This window comes from Drosophila hydei, unplaced genomic scaffold (genome assembly GCF_003285905.1).
Source record: "Drosophila hydei strain 15085-1641.00,03,60 unplaced genomic scaffold, DhydRS2 tig00008122-arrow-pilon, whole genome shotgun sequence".
NCBI classification, from domain to species: domain Eukaryota; kingdom Metazoa; phylum Arthropoda; class Insecta; order Diptera; family Drosophilidae; genus Drosophila; species Drosophila hydei.
This window is the reverse complement of record NW_022045833.1, coordinates 3660628-3685088: the sequence shown is the minus strand read 5'-3', so window position 1 is coordinate 3685088 and position 24461 is coordinate 3660628. Positions and strand designations below refer to the sequence as shown.

At 40.0% G+C, this 24461-nt stretch overlaps 1 protein-coding gene across 1 annotated transcript in view; it reads right to left on the bottom strand.

The window, feature by feature from the left end:
• LOC111597681 overlaps nucleotides 1-24461 on the bottom strand; it is a 74869-nt gene that overhangs the window by 7464 nt on the left and 42944 nt on the right. The window contains 7 exon segments of the mRNA XM_023312511.2: nucleotides 104-237; nucleotides 1076-1291; nucleotides 7584-7982; nucleotides 10589-10744; nucleotides 10814-10938; nucleotides 21310-21366; nucleotides 22258-22409. Coding sequence (XP_023168279.2) covers nucleotides 104-237; nucleotides 1076-1291; nucleotides 7584-7982; nucleotides 10589-10744; nucleotides 10814-10938; nucleotides 21310-21366; nucleotides 22258-22409 — 1239 coding nt within the window.

Genomic DNA, 24461 nt, shown 5'->3' with positions numbered 1-24461 from the left:
ACTGAAAAACTGATACAAATGGCAACGCAGTGCGAGAAAGAGAGAGCAACATAAAGTGGGGAGGCAAACAGAAGAGTGGGGGGAATACCTGGGCATGTCTTACTGGTGATAGGCAAGGCGATGTGCTGGCCGAGGACTGCGACTTCTCCATTTCATCGGGCAAGTCGACGCTGCCGCCGCGCATGCCGCGCGTGGCATACAGCAGCTTGCGGCCCGGATGCGAGGGGCTCGATGGCGCTGTAATTTAGATGGTTGCAAGAAAACGAAATTGCAGTGTTAATGGCCAACGGCACTGGCAGGCGAGGACATGCACAACACACACACACACACACACACACACACGCACACACACAGTGAGTGCGACTCTCACTGTGGTTAGGCAGTAAATTGAATGCACGCATGATAGAAAAGTTGCAAGATACAGTAAGATAGTTACAGTTAAATGAAGCAAAAGATACATAGATACATAGAGCAGGAAAGGTATGTGTGTGTCGATGTGTAGCGGCCGAGTGCTTCGAGCCAAGTTAAGCCTTAAGTTGAAAATATTCAATAACTACTCGAGGGATGATATTGTATGACTGTTTTTGATTTGGATGAATGGAACTTCGCAGTAATTTCTACAACTTTTTAGCTAAAGCTACGAGAAAATAAACAAAAGTATAAATTTAATTCAAGTTCAAGCTACATAAGGCCAAGAAAACTACATCAAACTTGAGCTGTGTTCAGTAAACGAAACAAAAATGAAAAAAAATGAAGAAGAAGCAATTGTTGTATTTAAGCAAACTTCTGCATAAAATCTTTTGTTCCATCTGAGTGTATTGTAGAAGATCTCGCACATATATATAGAGAGAGAGAGCGAGAGAGAAGTCTTTCGAGTCAAGAATCAGAATTAGAGTAGAGCAGTTTAAGAGTCATAGAACGCAGTTATTGGCTTGCTGAAGAGATATCGTTTAGAGTAGTAATTGAATTGGAGATTAGGGTGCAAACTCCGTTCGTGGTCGTGGTCGTGGTCGTGGTCGTGGTGTGGTTAGACGGTGAGCGGAAGCGGGAGCGGGATGGTTGGTTAGCTACTTACAGTGCAGCCGGCTGTTGTTCGACGGCGGAGTACTGTGCTCCAGATGGCCTCCCGAGCCGCCGTGATAGTAGCCGCTGGATGTGGATGCAGCTGCCGCTGCTGGCAAGTGCTGCTGGCGGCGTCTAAACTGACCATGCAGCTCCGACGATTCAGGTGAGTCCAAGCTCAACGATTTCATGCGCAAATTCAGCTTTTGGCGGCGCGGAGAGTGCGGTGCTGTTGTCGATAGTTGTTGTTGTTGTTGGTGGTGTGTTGGTGTTGGTTTTTTTTGGATTTTTGATTTTCGGATCAAGTGTTTTTTTTGGAGACAACACATGAGTTTTTTGTTTTGGTTTTCATACGAAAAAGCGATAAAATGTATAAAAAAATTTGCAATTTAATTTAGGTTTTTTTCAGATTTTTCGTATACTATATTTTTGCAGTCTATGCAGTCTACAGCTCTAGGAAAACAAATAATAACAATAGTTAAGTACAAAGGAAAATAAGATACGAACTAAAGACAAAGAATAAATTTTATATGCGTTACAATTTTATTGCTGCTAAAAACTGAAATGGAAACGAAACAATTGGACATTGATAAGAGACAGATATATATTTTTAACATTCAATAGACAGAGATAGAGAGAGAGAGATAGAGAGCGAGATAGACAGCAAGTGTTTCAGGTGTGTATAACAGGTGTGTCTGTGTGTGTCTGCGTGTTCATAGGCGCCCCGTGCCAGCTGCCAACAATTTTCGTGTAGTTCAGTGTAAGTGTTTGTCGACTCTTGACTCTTCATATACAGTTTAGTTTTTCTTTTATTCATATTTTCTTTTTCACGTTTTATTTTTCATATTTACAACAATCAGATTTAAGCATACAGTGTGTGGCGGTGCTTTGATAAAATACTAAAAAAATACTTTAAAATACATTAATAAAAAGCTGACGCACACTCATGCTACTCGAGCTAATCTAGAGAGAGTATGCTTAGTTTAGTGTGTATTAGTTTGAGTACTTTATAATAATTACTGTGCTTCAATTACATTACATAAAACTAAGGCTAAGGCTTTCAGACTAAGGCTACGGACACAAAGAAAAAGTAGATCAAGACTGAGTGCTAAGGCAAGACTTAAAAAATAATTAAATTAAATAAAGAGAGAGAGAGCAAAAAAAAATAAAATATATTCAGATGTCAGCTTGTTGTTGTTGTTGTTGTTGTTGTTGTAGTTGTTGTTGCTTGAATGAATTTCTATTTGAATTTCAATTCAAACGCACGCGTCGCATGGTCTTGGACTCGTCATTGAGACTGGGCTCAGAGCTCTTGAGCGTGGTTCTGGTTAGCATCAGCGGCTCGCCGAAGGGACGCACAATATCGGGTTTCGTCACAGCTATACATATTTATATATATATATATTGGTGTATATATAATCATTATATTTGGATTTATTTTATTATGCAGAGCGACGATTGTTAGAGCTGCTTAGTGGGCTTCGACTGTGGCATGCGAAAGCGTATTAAAACTAATTAAGTTAAACGAAGACAAAGCAAAAGTATTAAACATTAAGACGCCAGCGTTCATGCATAAAACAGACACTGTCCGCCGGGCACAATGTAATAGACCAGCGCCGGAGACAGCGAGAGAGAGAGTGAGTGAGAGGGAGAGTAAAATAATAATCCTAGAAAAATAAGTAAATGCGCGCGCCCAGCCTGCGACTTGTGCCTAGCTCTGGCCTGGATGTGCCCCAAGCTAAAAACTAACTCGGACTAGGGCCCCGCAAAGAAAACATGCAAATGGACGCGAAAGCGAACAGAAAAAAAGAGGAGAAAGAGAAAGAAAAATGAAAATCCCAGTCGCAAGTTCCAAGTCTAAAAAGCAAAGGGGCTAAATAAAGGCAAATGCGCGCCACAACAAATTTCAGCATAATTATGTTGCAGCCAACTTGAAGTGGACGAGGAACACCACCACCAGCAGCAGCAGCAGCAGCAGCAGCTAAGCAGTTCGGAGACAAAAAAGTGGAAAAGTTCTGCGCCTCTTACTCGTGCCAGGCTGCGCATAGATCAGGGAATGCCATTAAAAATGCGGCAGATATTAAGCAGAAATGAACTCGACTTCCAGCTCCGAGCGCAACTTCAATTTCGTGCACTGCAAAATGGCAAAGCCAGCAGACGGCCAACTTGCAGTGCCGCAGCTTGCGCGATATACCCTGTAATTGTGAAGAGCTCAAAGAGCCTATGGCTGCAGTCATCAAAATTAGCAATGGCTACAACTGTGCACCTTCAGTTTGCATATTCAAATATCCATTTATATATCGATAAATATCGATGTCGATTTATTAGATGTCTGCTGAGTTTATCCAGCTATAATCTAAGCTTGCGAAATTATAATAAAGAAACTAGTTATAGAGGCTACAAATCAGTTCTAATCTAAGATTAAATTCTCATTTTGTATAGTGCTGCTGCGAGTTGAGCATGTTCAACTGCATCATCTGATATGCGAATCACTGTGAAGATCTCTTTTGCAGGGTAAATGCTAGTTGTGCATGCTCAGCTGCTGCATTTTTAATGAGAGTCTGCTTAGTATAGAAAAATTTAATTAGTTTTAACTCAAATTTTGTAGCTCTAACTTTACCACAGGGTATCTACTAGTCGAGCATGCTCAACCGCTGACATGTTATCGCTATTCTAAGTAGCTTATAGTATGCATATAGTCAAGCATGTTCAACAGCTATTCTAAGTAGCACATGCCTTATTTATAGGGCAACTGCTAGTCGAGCATGCTCAATGTTTTAAATTTTTACTGCTGCTCTAGTTACTATAGATCAGTTCGAACTAAACTCTTCTAGTTCTCACTTTTTACAGGGCATTCGCTAGTCGCGCATGCTCGGCTGCTGCATTTTTATTGCTATTCTTTAAGCCTTCTTCTTGTTGCAGCGTAGTACACAAAAGCTGACAATGGGACGCAATTTACACGGCACAGACGCTGCAAGTTGTTTCTTTAGCTGCTTTTGCCAGCGTCGAGTACTTTTTTTTTCCTTTTCTGCAGAAGGCAACTCGGCCATGTATACAAATTATGCCAATGTGCTTGTAATTGCAGTTGTTGCTGTTGTTGCCGCTGCTGCCGGAAATGAGCCGTTTGCCTGAAGTGTAAACTGGGTTAAGACTAATTGGCGTGCTGGGGCCCTTTGTTAAAGTGAAGTTTGGTTTTTTGCGACGCGTCTCTAACTGGAAATTAAAGTAAATGAAATGCATTTCGGTTGGGGGTGGTTGGGTGCAATTAACTAAGGTGTAACACTTAATACACTCGCACACACACACACACACACAAATGCACGCACTCTAAACAATACAACACATACAGAGAGACAGAGAGAGAGAGAGAGTGGGCACATATAGGAACAGAATGACAGACAGAGAGAGAGAGAGAGAGAGACAACAATAAAACACTTGCTAAATGCACACGAATTAAACATCCAATTGGAATTAAATGCAGTACTATTCCAATAAGAACAGCTGCTTGTTCGAGTTGTTGTTGTTGTAGTAGTTGTTGTTGTTGTGCTGGTTGATGAACTGATAATTGTTGTTGAGGTTGTTGTTGTTGCTGTTGTTGTTGTTGTTGTTGTTGTTACAGTTGCTGTTGCTGTCGCTGTCGCAATACAGTTAGCAGCACTCTCAAACGAATAGTTGCCGCACAAATCGCTGACGGAATGTGTTGCACGTTGCGTACGCAAGCAGTGGAAAGGTGTTTCTGGTGTTGGGCATGTTGTATCAAGGTAATTGCCGTGTGGATAGTGATGGTAAAAGTGATGGTAGTGTTGGTGTTGTTGTTGTTGTTGTTGTCTATGTTGTTGCTGTTGCTGTTGACTGTATGTGACGTAATTACTTTCTGGCAATGATATGGAGCGATGTTGCTGCTGCGACGAGCGCTGCTGTCGCATGCGTCCAAAGCCCGATAAAGGTCGAAAGCCGGCAAACAAACGACGCCGCACTCCAGGATCATTTTGCAAATAGCTGCAAGAGATTGGCTGCTGCTGCTGCTGCTGTTGTTGTTGCTGCTGATGTGCTGGCGATGCCTGTTGCTGTTGGAATGATGTTGTTGCTGCCACAGATTGCTGTTGCTGCTGCTGCTGCTGCTGCTGCAGCGCGCTGGCTGTGTAGTAGTTAATGCCAAAGCCGCTGCTGATGTACGCCGAGCTGGACATGTTGCTGACGGGCGCGTAGGGCGTGCCATAGCGTTGCACTTTGTTGTGGTTGTCGGATGTTGTTGTCAGTTGTTGTTGTTGTTGTTGTTCGTGTTCGCATTTTATTTATAGTTTTTTTTTTCAGAAATCATTTCAAGTTTTTAGGCAAGAGAAGGGACACGAGAAAACATTTTGCAGTGTGTTAATTTCGAATCAATAAATTATGTCTGTCTGTGTCTGCGTGTGTCTGTGTGTGTGTGTGTTTAATTAAGGCACTATATCAATATATAATCCCAATCCAATCTCAGTCAAATTGGCCAAATTAGCCAATCGCCAGTTTGTGCTGCAATAAACCATAAAATATTGTCGAGCAAAAGGCACCAAGGCACAGCAACAATCAAAGCACGCACACACACACACGCACGCCCAGACAGACTCACACATGCACACACTTTGCTAATTGGAAATGTGTTGCTGCAGCATTGCAGCTGGGGAAATATTGTTGCAGTTGCAAGTGACGAATCTGTCGCTAATTATGTGGCCAACTTGGCTTTGGGCCTGGCCAATAGACTCGTTGGTGACTAAGTGTGTGACAGTCAACGCTATTTAAGCTGATCGCCCAAAGCGCCAGTTGCTGTGCATGTGTGTGTCTGTGTGCGGCTGTGTGTGTGTGTGAAAATTGTGTTGCCAGCTGGCTGCGTCGATTTTCAATTGAAAATCATTCTTGCATGGTTGCCTTTGATATTGTAACGGGACATATGCACATACATATATATACACATGCATATGCATATACATATACATATACATACGCACATATATATGTGTTATATGCATGCACAGTTATATAGTTTCATACCCTACAAAACGTCGGCAGAGTTTCGTTCACAGCGTCCAATTTCAGTTGAAGTTTCATTTTATTATTTTTATAATTATTGTTCATAATTCTTATTGATTTATAATTGAAAATAGTTGATTAAAAATTCATTAATTATAGTGTATTAAATATTCGACGCTCTTTTATTATTCAAATTGTTATTTGGGTCACGATAAAAGATACAACGAGCCGAAATTCGTTTAAAGCACAGAAAATCTGTGCACAGAACAAAGTACACATATGCACACCCAAGGGAAATACACACTCCAACACGCACACCCACTCACTCACACATAGGAAAAAGAACAAGTCCCAAAGTCAAATAGTTATTAAATAAATGGACTATTTAATAGCTAAGCGCTGCTATTTAAATTTGTCGAAATGAGACTTTTATTAATGTTGTATTATTAGCGTATATAAATATATATATGAGTGTGTCTGTGTGTGTGGGCGTGTGATAATATATGACATGATTAGCATATACAAAATACATACATACTAAATACGTTAGTTTAGTTAAGCACTAGTTATATATTTGGCTAATTAAATGCTGTTGCTAAGCTAAGAACTACGAATCGGCAAATTAGCTAAAGAAGAAGCATATTTTGTTTATATGTGTGTGTGTGTGTGTGTGTACACAAAATGCATAGCTACATTGCTCAAGTGTGTATAGGTATGTGTATATGCCTGTGTCTGCATGTGTGTGTGTTGGTCAAAATCTAAATCGCAAGCGTAGGAGCAGCAACGGCAAGGCGAAGCAACGGGGCGTATGCGGAATGTATCTAACGTCAATCAGAATGAGCATTGAAATTGAATGTAATAAAAGTGTAATTGTGTGTGTGTGTGTGTGTGTGATTGTGACTGTGTGTGTTTGAGGCTAGAAAAGGAAAGGCGCTACTTGGCATTGAAACAAGTGCAGTAACAGCATTGAGCAGAGTTGTAGGTGGTTAAAAAGTATTTAAGGACTCAGTGTTACGGTGTGTGTGTGTGTGTGTGTGTGTGAGAGAGATGGAGTATATCAAATATTTGTAGCTAGATATATGCATGTGTAGTTTGTGTACAATACTTTCAACTTTGCTTTAAAGAATTGATTTACTTGAAGTCTTGATTTTTGGCGGGGGAAACGTAACGAAATGAAGAAATGTGGACTGAATTGATTGATGGTCTACAACAGAGTGGAGGGAGGGAAGAGAGAGAGAGAGAGAGAGAGAGTGTGTGTGTGTGTGAGAGAGAGCGAAAGAGAGGAGTGGAGAATGTGACAAAAACTGAAACAGGAGAGAGAGAGAGAGGGAGAGAGAGAGCAAAGGGCAATCAAAGCTACAAACCATAAAAATGTCAAAAGTAACTGCTCGAAATAAATAGATTTTGTATGAAATCATGAGACAGACAGAGAGAGAGAGAGTTAGAGAGAGAGAGAGACAACAAAACTACTTTGTTGTAATTTGTGTTTGTTTGATTTTTATTTTTTTGCGGACCTGAACTACTAGAGATATCTTGGGTGGGCACCGGCAGGCCGCCGCGTTGCTGCTGCAGCTCCTGTTGTTGCAGCTGCACGCCCAAAATGGGCATGGCCACGGGCGGTGGCCGGACACCACGGCCGGCCCGCACCGCCGCCGCCTGCGCCACCGATGCCAGACTGCGCTGATGGCTCTGATGTATCTGATGGGCTGCCTGATGCGTCTCCTGGGCCGACGACTCCGGCACATTGACGATGGGTATCTCGGCGACGGGCAGCGTACGCTCGACTAGGCCCGGCTGCAGCTGTTGCAGCGGCTGTAAAGCGGTGCTGGGCGCAGCAACTCCGACTCCGACTCCCGTTCCAGCGGCGCTCGCGTCCAGCGTTTTGCCCGGCACGTGGACGGATTTGTCGGCGGCTGGAATATGCCCGGATTTGAGTTCTCCGGCTTGTTTCAGCACACGATAAATTTGATCGATTTCGGTAATTTCTTTTTGGTTTTTTTTTTGGTTGATTGGTGCCGTATTAGTTGCCGTATTGGTGGGTGTTGATGGACGTGGGCGTGAACAGTGGTGGGCGTGGTTGGTTGGCCAGTTGTGGTTTGATACAATTTCGATACACAATTTGTTTTCGTTTTTCGATTTCGATTCGGGTGAGGTGCATTGAAGTGCATTAGTTAATTTTAGTTTCGGCAAGTGATTGAAACGAATGATGCGATGAGTTCGATCGATTATTATTGATGGGCGGGACTCGTGATATATAGATATATCTAGCTATATACATATATATCATATAAGGGAACTGTATGTTTTGTGTGTGATGAGCGATGTTTTTAGACTAGGCGAGCTTTACTTTCGATAACTCCACCTTTTTTGATTTTCAATAGTTCGCCTGCTCGAGCGCTTATCAAATATATTTCAAGTGTATTTATGTGAGAACTAACTTGTTATAAAAAGGAAAAGAAACACCTCTAGGTATGGCAACAAATGCTAAGTATGTATCGATTCTTTAACCAATTCAATACCCATTTAAAAGTAATCGATAAATATACAGATATATCTATGTGTGTGAGTGTGCGTGTACGATAGCTAGTGAGAAGAATTTGATATCTGATTGATTGTTTTTGGTTGTTGTTGTTGCTGTTGATGTTGTGGCAATAAGATATACTTAATGATAGCTCTATAGCATGCTCCACTACGCAATCTTATTGTTTTTGTTTTTGTATTTTTTTTTTTCGAAAAATCGATAATCGATAAATCGTTTACTTTTAGTTTAGCCTGCTTGAAATGTGTGTGGAATGAGCTTTTTGTGTTTTGAATTTTTTTGTTGTTGAATTTGAACTTGAGCTTGAGCTTAATAATATTTTGTAATATAATATGGAATATTTATATAAATTATAATTATTATTTTTTTGTATTCATTCTTGTCTCGCTAATTAGGTGAATCAAAGCGCAACAATCAATCATTGCATTAACCGATCCGTTAAATCATAGTATTAAAACATAAAACGATTAAGAACCAAACGAAAGAGAAATAATAGAAATCAAGTTACAATTCAAGCGCATGGCAATTGAGTATCTTTGCGCATACAATATAAGTATGGTATATACTATATAGAGTAATACAGTCGGTACCTAGTTGCGCAATGCGATTGATGAACGGCGTCTTTTGACGAAATTTCGTATTGGGCACATTCAACAGATTTGCGCTTTGATTTTGCTCATCGGCTGCGGCTTGACCACATTGGGGGCTAACGGACTCCTGAGGCGATGCTTTTTTGCGTTTTTTTTTAAATATTTATTTTAAAGAGATGTTTTTTTGTGTGTGTGGGTGGGAGGGAAAAGGATTTTATAGTTCATATTTATTGATTGTCTAAGCTAAATAAAATTTGTTGTTTTATTTTTTGATTTGGTCTTGTCAAAAGGCCAAATACACAGTTTGAGAGTTATGTAGAGGGGGCAGTTGCACACAAGACTACAGGTAAAAGTGTTTGCAAGGAACTCAAATTGTAGCTATATAATGGAACTTTCAACTAAATATTATTTTTTTTTTGTGATAATTCTTTAAGTTCGATTTAAACTTGATTTAACAATTTTTGGTGTTAACTCGAGCTGTGTTTTGGCCTTAAGCACTTCATATTTTCCCCAAAAACCCAAAACCAAATACATACAGCTGCCAATATGTAAATTATTTATATGTATATATAGCAGCTGAAAGTCTGCCATAAAAACCAGAAATAAATTGTAAAAAATAATAAACGAAAAAATTTTTTATTTTTTTTTTTGCGAATCGTTGCAGAAATCAGAAACGTTGCAATCAGTTAGTCCCACGACTGACATGAATCCATTGTGAGTTATCAACTGTTGCCCACAAAACAGTCAAATCAATATGCACACACAGAGTGAGACAGAGTGCGTGCGAGAGAGAGAGGGGCAGAGAGTGGGAGAGAGAGAGAGAGCAGGCATCTGCAACCGTACAACATGACAATTGTTTTCAGCTTGTGATTTTTTTGTTGATGTCCTTGTCGGGTCTAGAAGTTGTCATGCAATGGGCTGGAAATAATGCCATACACTTGTGAAAGGTTCACAAAATGCACAATTTGCAGTAACTGGATCGGGCGGGGCATACACAACTTGCCAATCAAAATACCCAAACACAAATAAATGGAACAAATTCAAAAAACTTAAACAATAAAAATACGAAACATGAAAAAAAAACAACAAGAAAAACAATTCAATTTTTTAGCATAAACACTCAAGGGTTCCACGGCATGGAGGAGGTTATAAAAACCCATGTTGCCTATGGGACAAATTGTTAATATATGTACAATACAAATTGGGCCACAGCAGCAGCGAGCCAAGCAGACAGAGAAAGAGAGAGAGAGAGAGAAGTTGACAGAGAGAGTGTGTGTTATTTTGTTTTTTTTTCTTTTTATTCTTCTGGGTGGGCAAAGGGGCGGAGCGAGTGATGAGCTTGCGAGAGCGCGTTTTGCTTGTGTAATTATAATGCTTGGAAAATACTCACTTTCTTCCTCGATATCAACGCGATTCTCCAGCTCGGAGGTGCTCTTCTGGCGACGCAGCAGCTTCTGCTTGGGCTGGCAGCGCGGCAAATTTGGAGCACAGTCTCCATGGGCATTCAGCTTGCAGATGCGACAGCGCAGGCCCTGACGAGTGTGGCCTATAAATGAATACGTTATCGGCTAAGGTACTCCTCGCCACAAAGACATATATATATATATATACGCACCTCTCAAAATTTGCGAGCAAACATCGCAAGCTGTTATCTTTTTGTATGTGTACTCCTGCAAATGATGGCTGCCATCCAAGTTGGGGCGCAGCGTTTCCGATGGGGCATTCGAGGCACCATTACGCCTGTAGAGAGTGCAATTGAGATGGCATCAATATAAGCACACACACACAGACATACACTCACACACTCATACACTCAAATGATATATATATGCATTGAAAATTACAACTCAATTGAATTCAATCCAATTCACAAAACTGTGTTAAATGTTGCGCCTTTGCTTGGACTAAACAAAGCAAATATAATTATTGTGTCAACCACAATAAACAAATATTTATGATATATCTATATCTATATATATATATATATATATACATATATATATGTCGAGCATATGTGCGTGCTGCAGCAGCATATTGAAGTGTAAATTTGCATTTTGTAGATAAATTCTGTGGCCGTAGCTGTGGCTGTGTTTCGCTCTGGCTTTTGTTATATTATTATTACATATAACTGCGCACAATGACAGCAGCTAACAATGCCAAACGCACAATGGACAGCCTGAACATTAATCACAGCGCCTTGTTTAAACATACAATAAGTGGCCGAGCATATATGCTTATAAAATAAATACATTTTAAACATTTGCTCACTCTAAAGTGTTGAATTGCTAAGGAAGGGGAGTCGACAGAGGGGCTTTTGAGATGAATACCTAGCTGAGCTTATTTATATAATATTATGTATTCTGCTAAGCCTTTAAAGCAATTGTCTTTATTTTCAAGGGAGGTAGACATAAGTCCTTAAGTAGAACAAGTGAAAGCTTTTTATGTTAACGTACTTTGGGGCACGTTTCAATGTGCATGCGTTAGTTTAAATCGAATTCGTTCAGGCCTAAATTCTAATGTATATAGGCCATATATCAAATCAGCTATGATTTCCATAGAATTTATTTTTGCAAATACTTTTTCTTTGCCTTCTGTATAAGTCAAATATGTATTAATTTGAATGACTTGCATTCTAATTTAATAATTTTACAACAACTGTCTTCCACTCACAGCCATAACGACCGTATCGCCTAAGTAGCTATCTCGCTCTAACTCATTGACAGTCGGCAGTATGATCGGCAACAGCAGTCTGTGTCACTCTCGCTAATCGCGCTCTCTTCGCCCACTACAAACATAGCCTAATCAGCTATCTCGCTCTCGCTCAGCATTAAGCGAAGCTACATTCAGCAACAGCTATCTGTGTCGCTCTCAGTTGGAGTGGATATAAGCTAGAGCAGCTAGAGCAGCTAGCAACTAAAACGCAAACTCAATCGAATACTATTTTTAGCACAACTCTATGCAAGCTCTGAGTCTCTCACTAATACTACTGCAAACTGTCCACGGTCATTGCTATTAATTTCATTATATAATAGTAATATAACATATATACACATGTATATACTATCTCATTTGTGAATACTTTTTTTTTTATTTATAAATATCACTTTCAATTGCCACACTTTGCATTGCCATTAATCCTAACTCAAATCAAATCAATTGCTATAATAAACAAGCCGAAACTATGCTAAATTATATTTATCTTTAATCTCCAAACTTGGCTAAAAGGCAATTTAAACTTGGCAAATGCTTGTCTATATTTAATTATGTTTGCTGTATACAAATTTTTGGCTGCAGATCAAATGTGGAGAAACCACAAATATAGCTATATGAAAATATGACCTATGCTTCAGAAGGCCTCACATTTATAAATCAAATGTATATAAATTGCTTTTAGTATTTCAAAAAGAGATTTGAGAAATAATTTGTATACATTCCTATTAGAACGTTGGCAAGATATTCAAGAGAGCTGACAACATCAACAATTCCAATTGGATTTTTGTTTTCGTTGAATCCATGTTTCCTGCAGAGCATCAACTCTTTGGCTTACCGAATAACCAATCCCCACTGCTGTTAATTTAGCTACAATCAGAATGCTGTGCATCAAGAAACGTGATATACGAAATCATCAAATGAATTGTATGTATAACCCGTTGCTTTATTTCCTTTTCGTGTATCTCAATAATTTGATGTCATATTTATATGCATAGCATTTGCCCTCGAATATAACCAATTTGTTGTTTTTATGTTCCTGCTGATGTTGATGCTGATGGGGTATTTCCTCGCTCTGGCCCTGTTTTATTTACCAGAAAAGCATACAACCAACAGTTGGACGGACAAACAGACAGCCAGAGAGACAGAGCCTGGGACATATAGACAATACGCCAGACAATGCTGCAATTGTGTTCACAGTGGGCGGTCGAGAGGGTCATGGCAGAGAGCCAGGCCGAGACCCAGGTTGAGGACCAGGCCCAGGCCCAGGCCCAGTCGCATTCGCACTCGCAGTCGCAGTCACAGGCACAGGCACTGGGCCAACAGCCATGACGCGAGAGTGGCAATGGAAATGGGCCAACTCTCGACGCTGATTGTTTGTAAGTGGCTTATATTGTGCACAAACAAACAATTCAGTTCAGTTCAGCACGCTGGCTTATAAAGTTGTTGTAAACGTGTAAAATATACAATTTTTTTTTGCATAAATATATATATAAATATATGTATATATATATATAGTTGTTTATCCTTTTCAAGTTAAGTAATTACCATTATATATATATGGCAATAAATCTGCTGTACGTGCTTCAAGCGAATGCGCAACATTTGCTACAAATTATAAACATTTTTCTTTAAATTTCAATTCAATTTTTTTCTTATTTAACTAAAACTATTACATATATAAAATAATTTGTATTTAATATAGCTTAAGAGTAAACGTTCTTTAAAATAAAAATTAGATTCGTGTTCTGTACTATTATACATAAACATACACTAAAGTTGGTTATTACTGCAAGCTACAAAAGTTATTCATGACTAAATACGTTCTAGTTGTAGCTCTAGCTTATGCAGACTCTTCAACTTTTACATAGAATGTGCTGAGCATGATTAAGTCTGCTTTTCCTATTAAATCTGTTTTCTCTGCCAAATCTGTTTTCTCTACCAAATATCTTTAATTCACTTTGGAGTTAACTTCCTATTACTATATCTACTATATTTTTCTTAAGAGAAGTTCGTCAGATTAAGTTTAGATTGTTCAATAGGACCTTCCTCTACTAGACGAATCTTATTCACTCCTTCACATTATTCAACACTATTCCCATGCAGCTTATGCTTACTCTTCTTCTCAAGCATTTTACAATACTCTAAGCAGGTCTCATATTATATATAGAATAAAACAGAATATATGTTTTAACGTCCAAATATCTTTGTCTGTTCGTCTATACTTCATTAAAAGTTTTCCAATACTGGTTTCTCCAACCCCATCAATGAACTCGTGAACTGAAAACTAATAAGAATTTTTACGCTGACTTGAGCTCAGCTTATAAATACTAGAATAAAACTTACCCACTATTATTACTCTACATTTCCATAACACTTTTCCAACACTACTCACACTCATTCACCTCACTTTTTCGATATCAACTTCATATTTGACTGGCATTAACACGTATTAAACTAAAGCCTACTTAGTTGAAACTCAGTTAATCCAAGTTCATATAGATCACACATACATATATACACTCTATAGTTAGATATATATATGCTATATATATAAAGGGAATATACATTGGTAATAAAAAACTAAATACATTAATTCTGGATTTATGGTTTTTATACTTTGATATATATATATTAGGTAGACGTTTACAGGGTACACTAAGTACTAAGTGTTTGTGTGTGTGTGGGTGGGTGTGTGAGTGTATTATATATTCAAATTGTGAATTACATGATTTAGTTCGACAGTTTTTTTACTGGAGTTGCGAATTGCAGTTGCAGGGGTTGAAATTGTAGCAAAATCAAGTTTTACTCTTAATCAACATAATACGAAAATGAGGGCCATAAAATTAATTATACATTTTTCATTAATGCGCAAGTAAAAGTTTTATGAAAACCAACAAAAAATTGACTAAAACAACAACAACAATATATTGTGGGCTCCAAAAAAAGAAGGAACTGAATGCGGACTGCTGACTCTTGGCTGGCTTAACGGGGGCGTATACGTAATTTGGAGCGCAATGCGAAAAGTTTTGCAATTTAACAAAAGTTGAACTGTGATTTTCTTGTCACGTTTGTAAATGTTTATATTAAATCTTAGTGCCAGTGCCCTTATGAACGAGAACTAATATACTATTATACTATGTAATATAGACAATCGCGATCAGTCGTTCGACCTGTAAAGACGTGAATTCGAACAGCCTTCGCTTAAGCTCTACTGCTGCAGAGTTCTAAAAAATAGAACTTTGCGGTGCATTCTTCAACGCAACAGCAACAAAAACCGCACACGCAGCGTTTTCTTATCGCTTGCTTCCGCGTAACTCAATTGCTTTAATTGCAATTTACGAAATTTCGTCGCTTGGCGCGAGTGCGCCTGCACTCAAAAGCACAATCCGCGATGACATCTAATGTCAATGACCCCGCTACAGCTGTAAAGGTAAATGCAGAAATGCAAGCCCAGCTTAACGTTGTGATGGCAAATAGGCAAGCCTCCATCATGCCAATAAACTCAAAAATAGATATCGCCTCCGTGCAAGGCATCACTAACAACAAAAACACGAAACGTAAACAGCCAAATTCACCAAAAACCATCAAGAAAAGGCTCATCTTCGACGAACCAAGCACCAGCAATGCAGCATTAATATCAGAAAATCGATTTTCACTGCTCGTAGAAGAAGATGAAGACTACAGCGAATCACCTGTAGCTCCAGAAGCCCCAGTATTGACCGACCAGCAAACTACACCGAAACCTCGTCCGCCCCCCATATGGTGTCCAAACATCAAGTCTGTGGCCCTACTTCAACAGATAATAGATAAAGTAATTGATGCTAAATCATACGTAATTAAGCCAAAGAAGAATAACATAGGTGTATTAACCCAATGCAGTGAGGACTATCGCAGAGTTATAGACCACTTTACTAAGCTGGAATTGGAGTTCCACTGCTACCAGCTTAAGGAGGACAAACCATATAGAGTCGTGTTCAAAGGGCTTCACTCCAGCACTGATACAACACTAATTAAAAAGGAATTGGAAACCAAAGGCCACACAATTACAAATGTGCACAACCCACTGAGCCGTATGGACAAAACACCGCTAAATATATTTTTTGTTGACGTGGCTCAGGCCCCCAACAACAAAGAAATTTTGGACATTCGAGTTGTCTGCAGGCAACGCTGCACAGTGGAACTGCCAAGAAGATACAACGACCTGACACAATGCCATCGCTGTCAAGAATTTGGACACACACAACGCTACTGCCACAAAGCTCCCAGGTGTGTGCGTTGCGCCGGGAAACACGCATCCAAAGACTGCACCCGCGAAAAGGACCAGGCACCAACTTGTGTGCACTGTGAGTTACAGCACCCAGCCAACTATAAGGGCTGCCAAGTATACAAGCGGTTGCGCAAATTGCAATCCCCAGCACAAAAAAGGAGTCCCACACAAACACCGTCTACGGGTCCGAGTACTGCTTCCGAAATTACAAGGCCCCGGAGCATTACCCAAGCCACGAGCTTTGCAACGCCTATTAGTGGTGTTTCTTACGCACAGGCCGCTAGAGGTGGACCGTCAAATAAGAATACCACAAGTGACACTTTGTTCACTGAAATGCTTCAGCAACAACAACGTCAGTTTGACGCAATTAATGCCGAGCTCAAAGCGATGCGAGAAGTACAATCCCAACAAGCAACCATGCTAAACAGTTTAATGGCCATCATAACCAAGCTTGCCTACAAATAATGGCTTTACGTGTGGGTATCTGGAACGCCAATGGCCTGAGAAACAAGACTCAGGAACTGGCTGCGTTTCTCTCACAAGAAAACATAGATATAATGTTAATAACAGAAACTCATGAGTGCCCCACTACACAAATTTTCGGATACGAACACTATCAGGCTCATGGTGAAGGAGCAAACTGCTTTGGTGGATCCTCAATCCTCATACGAGCAACAATACCGCATACACCTTTACTGTCAATTTGCAACGCAACAATGCAGGTCTCAGCCATCACCCTGCCTACGTCTATTGGAGCGATCGAAGTTGCGTCAATTTATCTTCCGCCAAACACTGGTCTGTGTGATCATCACATGGAACAGGTTCTAGGCCAAAGGTTGAATAAGACCCTCATCGGCGGCGACTGGAATGGATGGCACCCATTTTGGGGAAGCAATAGTGCGAATCGTCGCGGAGAAGTCATATTTGAGGCGATTCAAAACTTACAATTCAGCATATTGGCGACTGGAGCCCCCACCCGTTACCCAATTAATGGACACAGGCCCTCGGCAATCGACTTCGCTGTCTACAAAGGCATCTGTGACCGGCAATTGACCATTGAAGAATCCTTGGACCTATCCTCTGACCACCTGCCACTAATAGTCACAATCCACGCGCAGCCACAGCCCTTGCCCATTAGGAAACAACTACTGCCAGCAGGATCAGATTTAGGAGTCTTTAGGCGCGAGCTCCATTACTCTTTGCACATAGAAATGGAACTTAACACTCCTGAAGACGTGGACTACGCAGCAAACAAACTGCAGGAAGAAATAGTCAAAGCTGCGCACCAAGCCGCCCCACCATCTTGCCAAACAAGACAACAGTCTCCGTACAACATCCCCCTCACCTTGGAGGCCCAACACCTACTAATACACAAAAGATGGGCCAGGAGACGCTGGTTAAGATTACGCACGCCTGATGCCAAATCCACGTACAACGAAGCCACGAGGCATCTTAAAGCTGCTCTCGCCCTGCTTCAAAAGAGGTGTATCAGCGATGCGCTGGTACGAGCTGAATCGCCCACTGACGCAGAGTTTCAATTATGGAAATTTACAAGAAAGCTCAAACGGCAGCCAATACGTCGACATCCCATTCGGAGCATTTCTGGTTCCTGGCACATTGGTGACGAAGCTCAAGCTGAGGCTTTTGCAAACCACCTTCAAGACCAATTCACGCCGGTGATTACCGCAGAGGCCTCAGAAATCGAAGCAACAGAAGACATCGTTCTCTCGCCCCTCCCAGCTGAAGACCAGATAACTGGATGTACAAAAGAAGAGGTTCTTGAACACATCAGAAGAGTGAAGGCAAAAAAATCCCCTGGATATGATCTAATAAACGGCAGAGTCCTTAGAGCACTGCCTGACTCCACCATAGACTACATAACTATGGTGTACAACGCCATGCTCCGCATCCGGCACTTTCCAGCCTGCTGGAAGCGCGCCGCGATTGTGATGATTCCTAAGCCTGGCAAACCCGTGGGAGAAATTGAGTCGTACAGACCAATTAGCCTGTTGCCAGTACTCTCCAAAATATTCGAAAGAATATTTCTGGAACGAGTACTGACACATCTGGGACGCCAGGAGGCCATTCCAAACCATCAGTTTGGCTTCAGGAGACAGCATGGAACACCGGAACAGGTTCACAGAGTTGTGCACCATATCCTTGGAGCCTTTGAAGAAAAGATGTACTGCTCTGCCGTCTTTTTAGACATCAAACAGGCGTTTGATCGAGTTTGGCACCTGGGACTGCTGCAGAAAGTGAGGACCACCCTTCCAGCCCCATTTTTCGCGTTGCTATCCTCATACCTTATTGGAAGAACCTTCCAAGTGTCAAGGGGACAAGCAGTATCCTTGACTAGACCAATTATGGCTGGAGTACCACAGGGTAGTGTTCTAGGCCCAACACTTTATACTTTATTCACAGGAGATATGCCAACTCCCGAGCCAAATATAGGAAGTACAGATGCAGTACTCATAGCGACCTATGCAGATGACACCGCCATCTTATCACGTCACGTATCTGCGCAAGAAGCTTCAGACTCACTACAAAAATATCTGGACTCTTTCGGACGCTGGGCAAAACGGTGGTGTATCACCATTAATGCACAAAAGTCTGTACATACTACCTTCGCCACTAGAAGAGGAGATTGCCCAAGCGTTGCATTGGGGCCCACTATTCCCAAAGCCTCAAAAGTAAAGTACCTTGGTATCACTCTTGACAGAAGGCTGACTTTTAAAGCGCACATAAGTCAAGTAACCTCAAAATGCAAAAGCAAGCTAAAAACCCTCGACTGGATGCTGAGAGCTTCAAGCAAGTTGTCTTACAGCAGCAAGGCCGCCATCTACAAGGCAATAGTTGTCCCAACCTTCGTATATGGTATCTCTCTATGGGGCTCCTCGGCGAAGACTACAAGGAACAAAATTCAGACCCTGCAGAATAAAGCACTACGCAGATGGACTGGAGCCAGCTGGTTTGTAAGAAACTCAGTCTTACATAGGGATTTAGCAATTCCCACAGTTGCTGAACTCATTGGGCGACACAGTTCAAGATACGCGGACAGACTTGCAGCGCATCCTAACCATCTCGCAAGCAACCTGGCTATAAACAACAATAGGCGAAGACTGAAGAGATTGCATCCTCTAGACAATATTAGAACTAATTAAGATAGTAGCTACAAGTGCAGAATAATTGGCATATCTGCCCTCCCATTAGTTAAGGTTTAGAGCTAAATGCGCTATAGAGTCTAAGACAATAAGCTGCAACAAAATAAAGAAAAAAAAAAAAAAAAAAAAAAAAAAAAAAAAAAAAAAAAAAATGTAATATAGAGAGAGGCAAAAAATAAAACAAATCTGCAGCAGTTAAGCAGATGAGTTGATGAATGAGGCTGCAGCGTATATTGCAAAATCTGTCGCCGCAGCCGCAGCCGCAGCCGCAGCCGTAGCAGTTGCCTCATAATTCCGCTTCAGCTGACGAGTTATCGCACAGCCATCTCTATCGCTCTTTATCTCTATATGTCACTCTCATTCTCTCTCTCGCGCTCACTGATTCTCTCTAAGCCGAGAAGATTTTCGATTTATCATCGTTTGCAGCGCAAGCTGTCGGCATGGTATTAAGTATTGTTGGCGAATGCGACCAAAGAAATAAAAAAAGATGATGAAGAGAAGAAAAAAAAAAACAAGTGTGTATATATCAGGCAATGGGCCAATGGGAATGCCATAAACGGCAGCCAATTCGAATGCGAACACTGCTGGCGGAAGTGCATGCGAATGCGAGTATGTGGACGCGGATGCGGATGCGGATGTGGACGTGGATGCGGATGCCATTGCCCAGTGCAATGCCAATGAAATTTATCTAGCTGCTTGTGTGTGTGTTGGCGTGTGTGTCTATGGCGGCTTTCTATAAATTTATGGCCAGCAATTTTTCGCATATTTTCCAATGCTTCAACTGGCGCCAAGTTGAATTTAGTAGCCAAAAGCGTTAGTTCTATGGGCACATATGAACACAGATAGCAATAGCTACTAGCTCAGTCTTGTTAGAGAAACGCCTTAGCGCTATGGATATAGCAAAAGTATGCGTTGTACTGCCTACTTTTTTAATACTCTAGCTAAAGCTAATGAAGGAAAGTATTTGTTATATTAGTTTCAGTCAGAATGGATTTGATTTTATAAGAGCTTTGTGTCTGACAATCAGCACATATTTCTATATGACATAAGGTTCTACAAAGTTTAATAGAAGTTTGATTTGATGTTTTTTGATATGGTAAATCGTTATAGAATCGAAATAGAAATACTGTTGGTATGATTAACTTTTAAGTAAGATTATTTACTATATATTATATTCAGCTCTTAATATAAGAGAATCCAATTGAACTAAGCTGAGCAACTTTAAACTTCTTTCAGCTCAAGGAACCTACAGAAAAAAATAACAAAAATATATTTAGACTAAAAGCTATTGTAATTTAAATATAATAAATTTGAACGAATTTCGCCTCATTATGCCTTCCAAATGCAATGTTTTGTTAAGTTCAAATTCTTAATTAATCTACACAAGGGTATTTGGCCTGCGGCAATTGTAACCTAATTACGTCTGCTTCTTTTTCCCAACTTCTATGTATCTGGTATACCATAAATGGTATTTTTTTGTGCCTTTAGCAGTTTTAATTGATTTCACAAAAGCTGTGATTGATGGTCGCAGTCGGACACAGGCGCAGGTGCAATTTATGGCTCACATTCAATGCAAAAAATATAAAAATAAAAATAAATTCATTTTCAATTTATAAAAATGTGAAAAATTTGAAAAATGTGAAAAATGCAACTAAAAATTTGTTTGTTGCTGCTTTTAGCAGTTTTGGAATTTTTAATATTTTTTTAAATATGATTTAATGGAATTTTATTTGAATTTGGAATTTTTACAAACGAATTGGTTTTATTTTTGTTATACGGGGCAGCTGCTAATTCTACATTTGCGTGCAACATTTACAGCAATTTTTTTGCTTTTTCTTTTGGTTTCTCTATCAAGCGCTAATAAAGCAAAAAATATTTGTAATATACAAATTTAATTGTTGTTGTACCATTCGATTAGAAACATAAAAGAATTGTTGATTGATTTTTATTTGCTTGATTAATTTTGGTTACCTCAAGGTCAAAACGGTTGATACGGCGTGGTACATTTGATTTTGTCGGGGTTGTTGGCTGATTTGCATATATCACATAAATATATATATTTAAATATATGATTTATATAAATATATTGCACGATTTTGTCGTCAAATTAAAAAATGTTACAAATGTTTTTTTTTTTTTTTTGGTTGAACGCAAAATTTTTATATATAGAGAGAAATGTGTAGAGAATATTAGTTAAATACATCTGTTAAACTGTACTAACTTAGAGGATATGCAAGTGAGGATATGCCTAAAGGATATGCTTAAAGGCTAACTTAGTTTCAGCTGATATTTTTTGTGGTTGTTTGTGTGGGGCGGGGACGGGGTAGGGGGACACGGCTGTGTGGTTACAAAATGCAAATGAAAGAGAAATTTTCAGCTCTCTTTTTTGTCCTGCTTTTTTTTATTAAATTACTTAACGTAAATTTGGAAATGCAAAAATTGCATAAATGGAAATATTTGAGAGAAGATTTTACGTTTTGCATAAAATTCCATTTCCATTTCGGATTTTTTTTATTAGATTTTTTCCACAATTTTTGCCAGACATTTGGACTTTTTAAGGGCATATTTTCGCGGCTTTTAGTCATATTAAAGTGCGGGTGGATACTATAATATTTTTTTGTGTACTTTGGCCATGCCGCGCTTCATTTTGTATCTATGCAGTTGGAACATTTTCCGACAATTTGCAACGTATTTTTCGCGCAGCTGTTTGCTTTTATTTTGCCACGAACTGGAACTGTATATATATCGAGGGAGAGAGTTTGCATTTTGGCTTAAACGTGGCACAAAGATATAGAAGCATGCGATGGTAGTTATTTTTAGCCTGAGTTGTTGAAGTCGGGTAGGTGGACAGCGCGTGGTTGTTTTTGTATTTGTAGAGGGCTGTGGGTGTGGGTGTGGGTGTGGGTGTGTGGCACTTACCTATCTGCTTGTGTTGCTGAACCAGAACCCGCCGGCTTTAGGCTCTTAAATGCTTTCAGCCACTTTGTTTTCATCGATGGCGCTGTGGCGGCCGAGAATTTGCGTTCGTTGCGCGGCGAAGTTGGCTCAACTTTGCTAACGAATAACTCCTTCTGCCAGTGCCCAAAACGGAAAGGGAGACAGTCACAGATGCAAGAGATAGAAAGAGAGAGAGAGAGAAAGAAATAGTGCTTAGTGCTTTGGTAAATACAATTTGGCTAAAGTCAAAGCGGTTCACATGCTGGCAATTTGCATTTAAACGTCTCACGTTGCAGTTTAATTACAGCCATTAGCACAACACAACACACACACACACATACACACACATAGAGACAGAGACAGTAAGAGCCAGCGTTAGCTACAAGCTCGTTATGGCATAATTACATGCATACGAGTTGTATTTAGGCGCACAATGTTAAATATTTAACTGCATATCTGATATTTGGTTATTTTGATAGGCGCCCTAACAACTCCACAGCCATGCGTGCCATGGTAAATAAAGCTATTTTAATTAATAATCAACACTTTACAAAATACCACAAAATGTAATTACACGACACACACATGCACACACAGACAGACACACCGATAGTCACTTGTGACAATAATTAAAACCACGTGTGACATTTGGTCACAGTTGAGTTTAGCTTTGGCTTTATGCGTTGCTAAACGAAACTAATGCTCGTAATCACAGTCGGCACTGCTTGAGTAATCCAGAAATAAATGCATAAATTTCACATTATGTGGTTCTTTTATAATGGCATACGAAATGTTGATTAAATGCGATTTATCTATATGGGAATTTACATCTATTTATGTTAGAATTGACCCACTTTGCATAACACATCGGAAGGAGAGGGTGAGAGAGTGGGAGAGAGGGAGAGCGGGGCTAGGGGAGCTGCTGTTGAGTTGAACGAGAGCCAATTTATTTATATAACAAGAACGAAACTTTTCAAAATGTGTCTTCCTCTGTACAAAACAGCCACTGCTGTGGGGCTTAATTAAATTCCATGAAAATCACATAGAAAGGCGTTCGTGAATGGGCTGTGGCCGTGAGTGATAGAGTCAGTTGAAGAGCGAGAGAGGATGAGTTGTTATACTGAGTGCCCCAAGGTGAGTTAACCAGAAAAAGATTGAATATGAAGATGAAAGAGGAGGAAGCAAGAGGGAGAGGGGGAAATAGGGAGAGTGACTTTGATAGTAAGATGGTGACATTGAATGAATGAAAGAAAGGAAATGTTTGAGTAAAACTTAAATGATACGTGTAGGAGAGAAGAGCAGAGAGAGAGAGACGGAAAGATAAAATGAGAGACAGGTAAAAGGCGTTAAATAATTAATGAGGATAGAGAGGGAAAGAGAGTCCAAGTGAAAAGAGAATAAAAAAGTTAAAGTTGGAGTCTAGAAGATTAAGAAAGAAAGATAGGGTGATAAAGAGAGAGATAATAGCAGAGAGACAATAAGAGGAAGGGAGAGATAGAGTGAGAGACACAGAGAGAGAGAAAGAGTGAAGGTGTGGGGGAGTGAGAGAGAAAGAGAGTAAAAGAATAGAACAGAAGAACATAGAGTAACAGCAATAGAGGCAAAGACAGAGGGAGATAGAGAGAGGGAGGCTAAGTACTAAGCGTTGTAGTAAAACTAGAATGAGAGAGGCAAAGACAAAGAGTGAAATCAATAATGAGAGTGAGTGAGAGAGAGAAGAGTAAAAGCTGAAAGTGTTTAACAGAATAAGAAACTGAAGTCTGATTCAATTCAGGTTGATTCCTACGCTCATTAAGCTGATTGACAATAGGAAAACTGAAATCACCTTTGCAATCAATAACTAGTGGTCTCAATAAGCCTTTTCAGATCTAAACATGCTTATCTACCTTTAATCAGTTATCTGTATGAATTACAAAGCTTTTTTTGCTGCCAACAGAGAAACTTTTAGCTGTCAATTTCAGTTGATGACATGTCAAGGTCCCAGCTGGAACAGCTGCTAGATCGCTTGCCATGCCATGATATTGACTTCTCTCTCTGTGTGTGTGCTTTCAACTGAGTGAAAGACAGCCGGATAGACATGCCTTGCGTTGCCACAACAATAACAGAACTCGGTCCTACCAAAAATATTCAGCACTCTTGGCAATTGCGGCATTTATAATGCAATGAGGCGCGTGCACTTTTGTGCC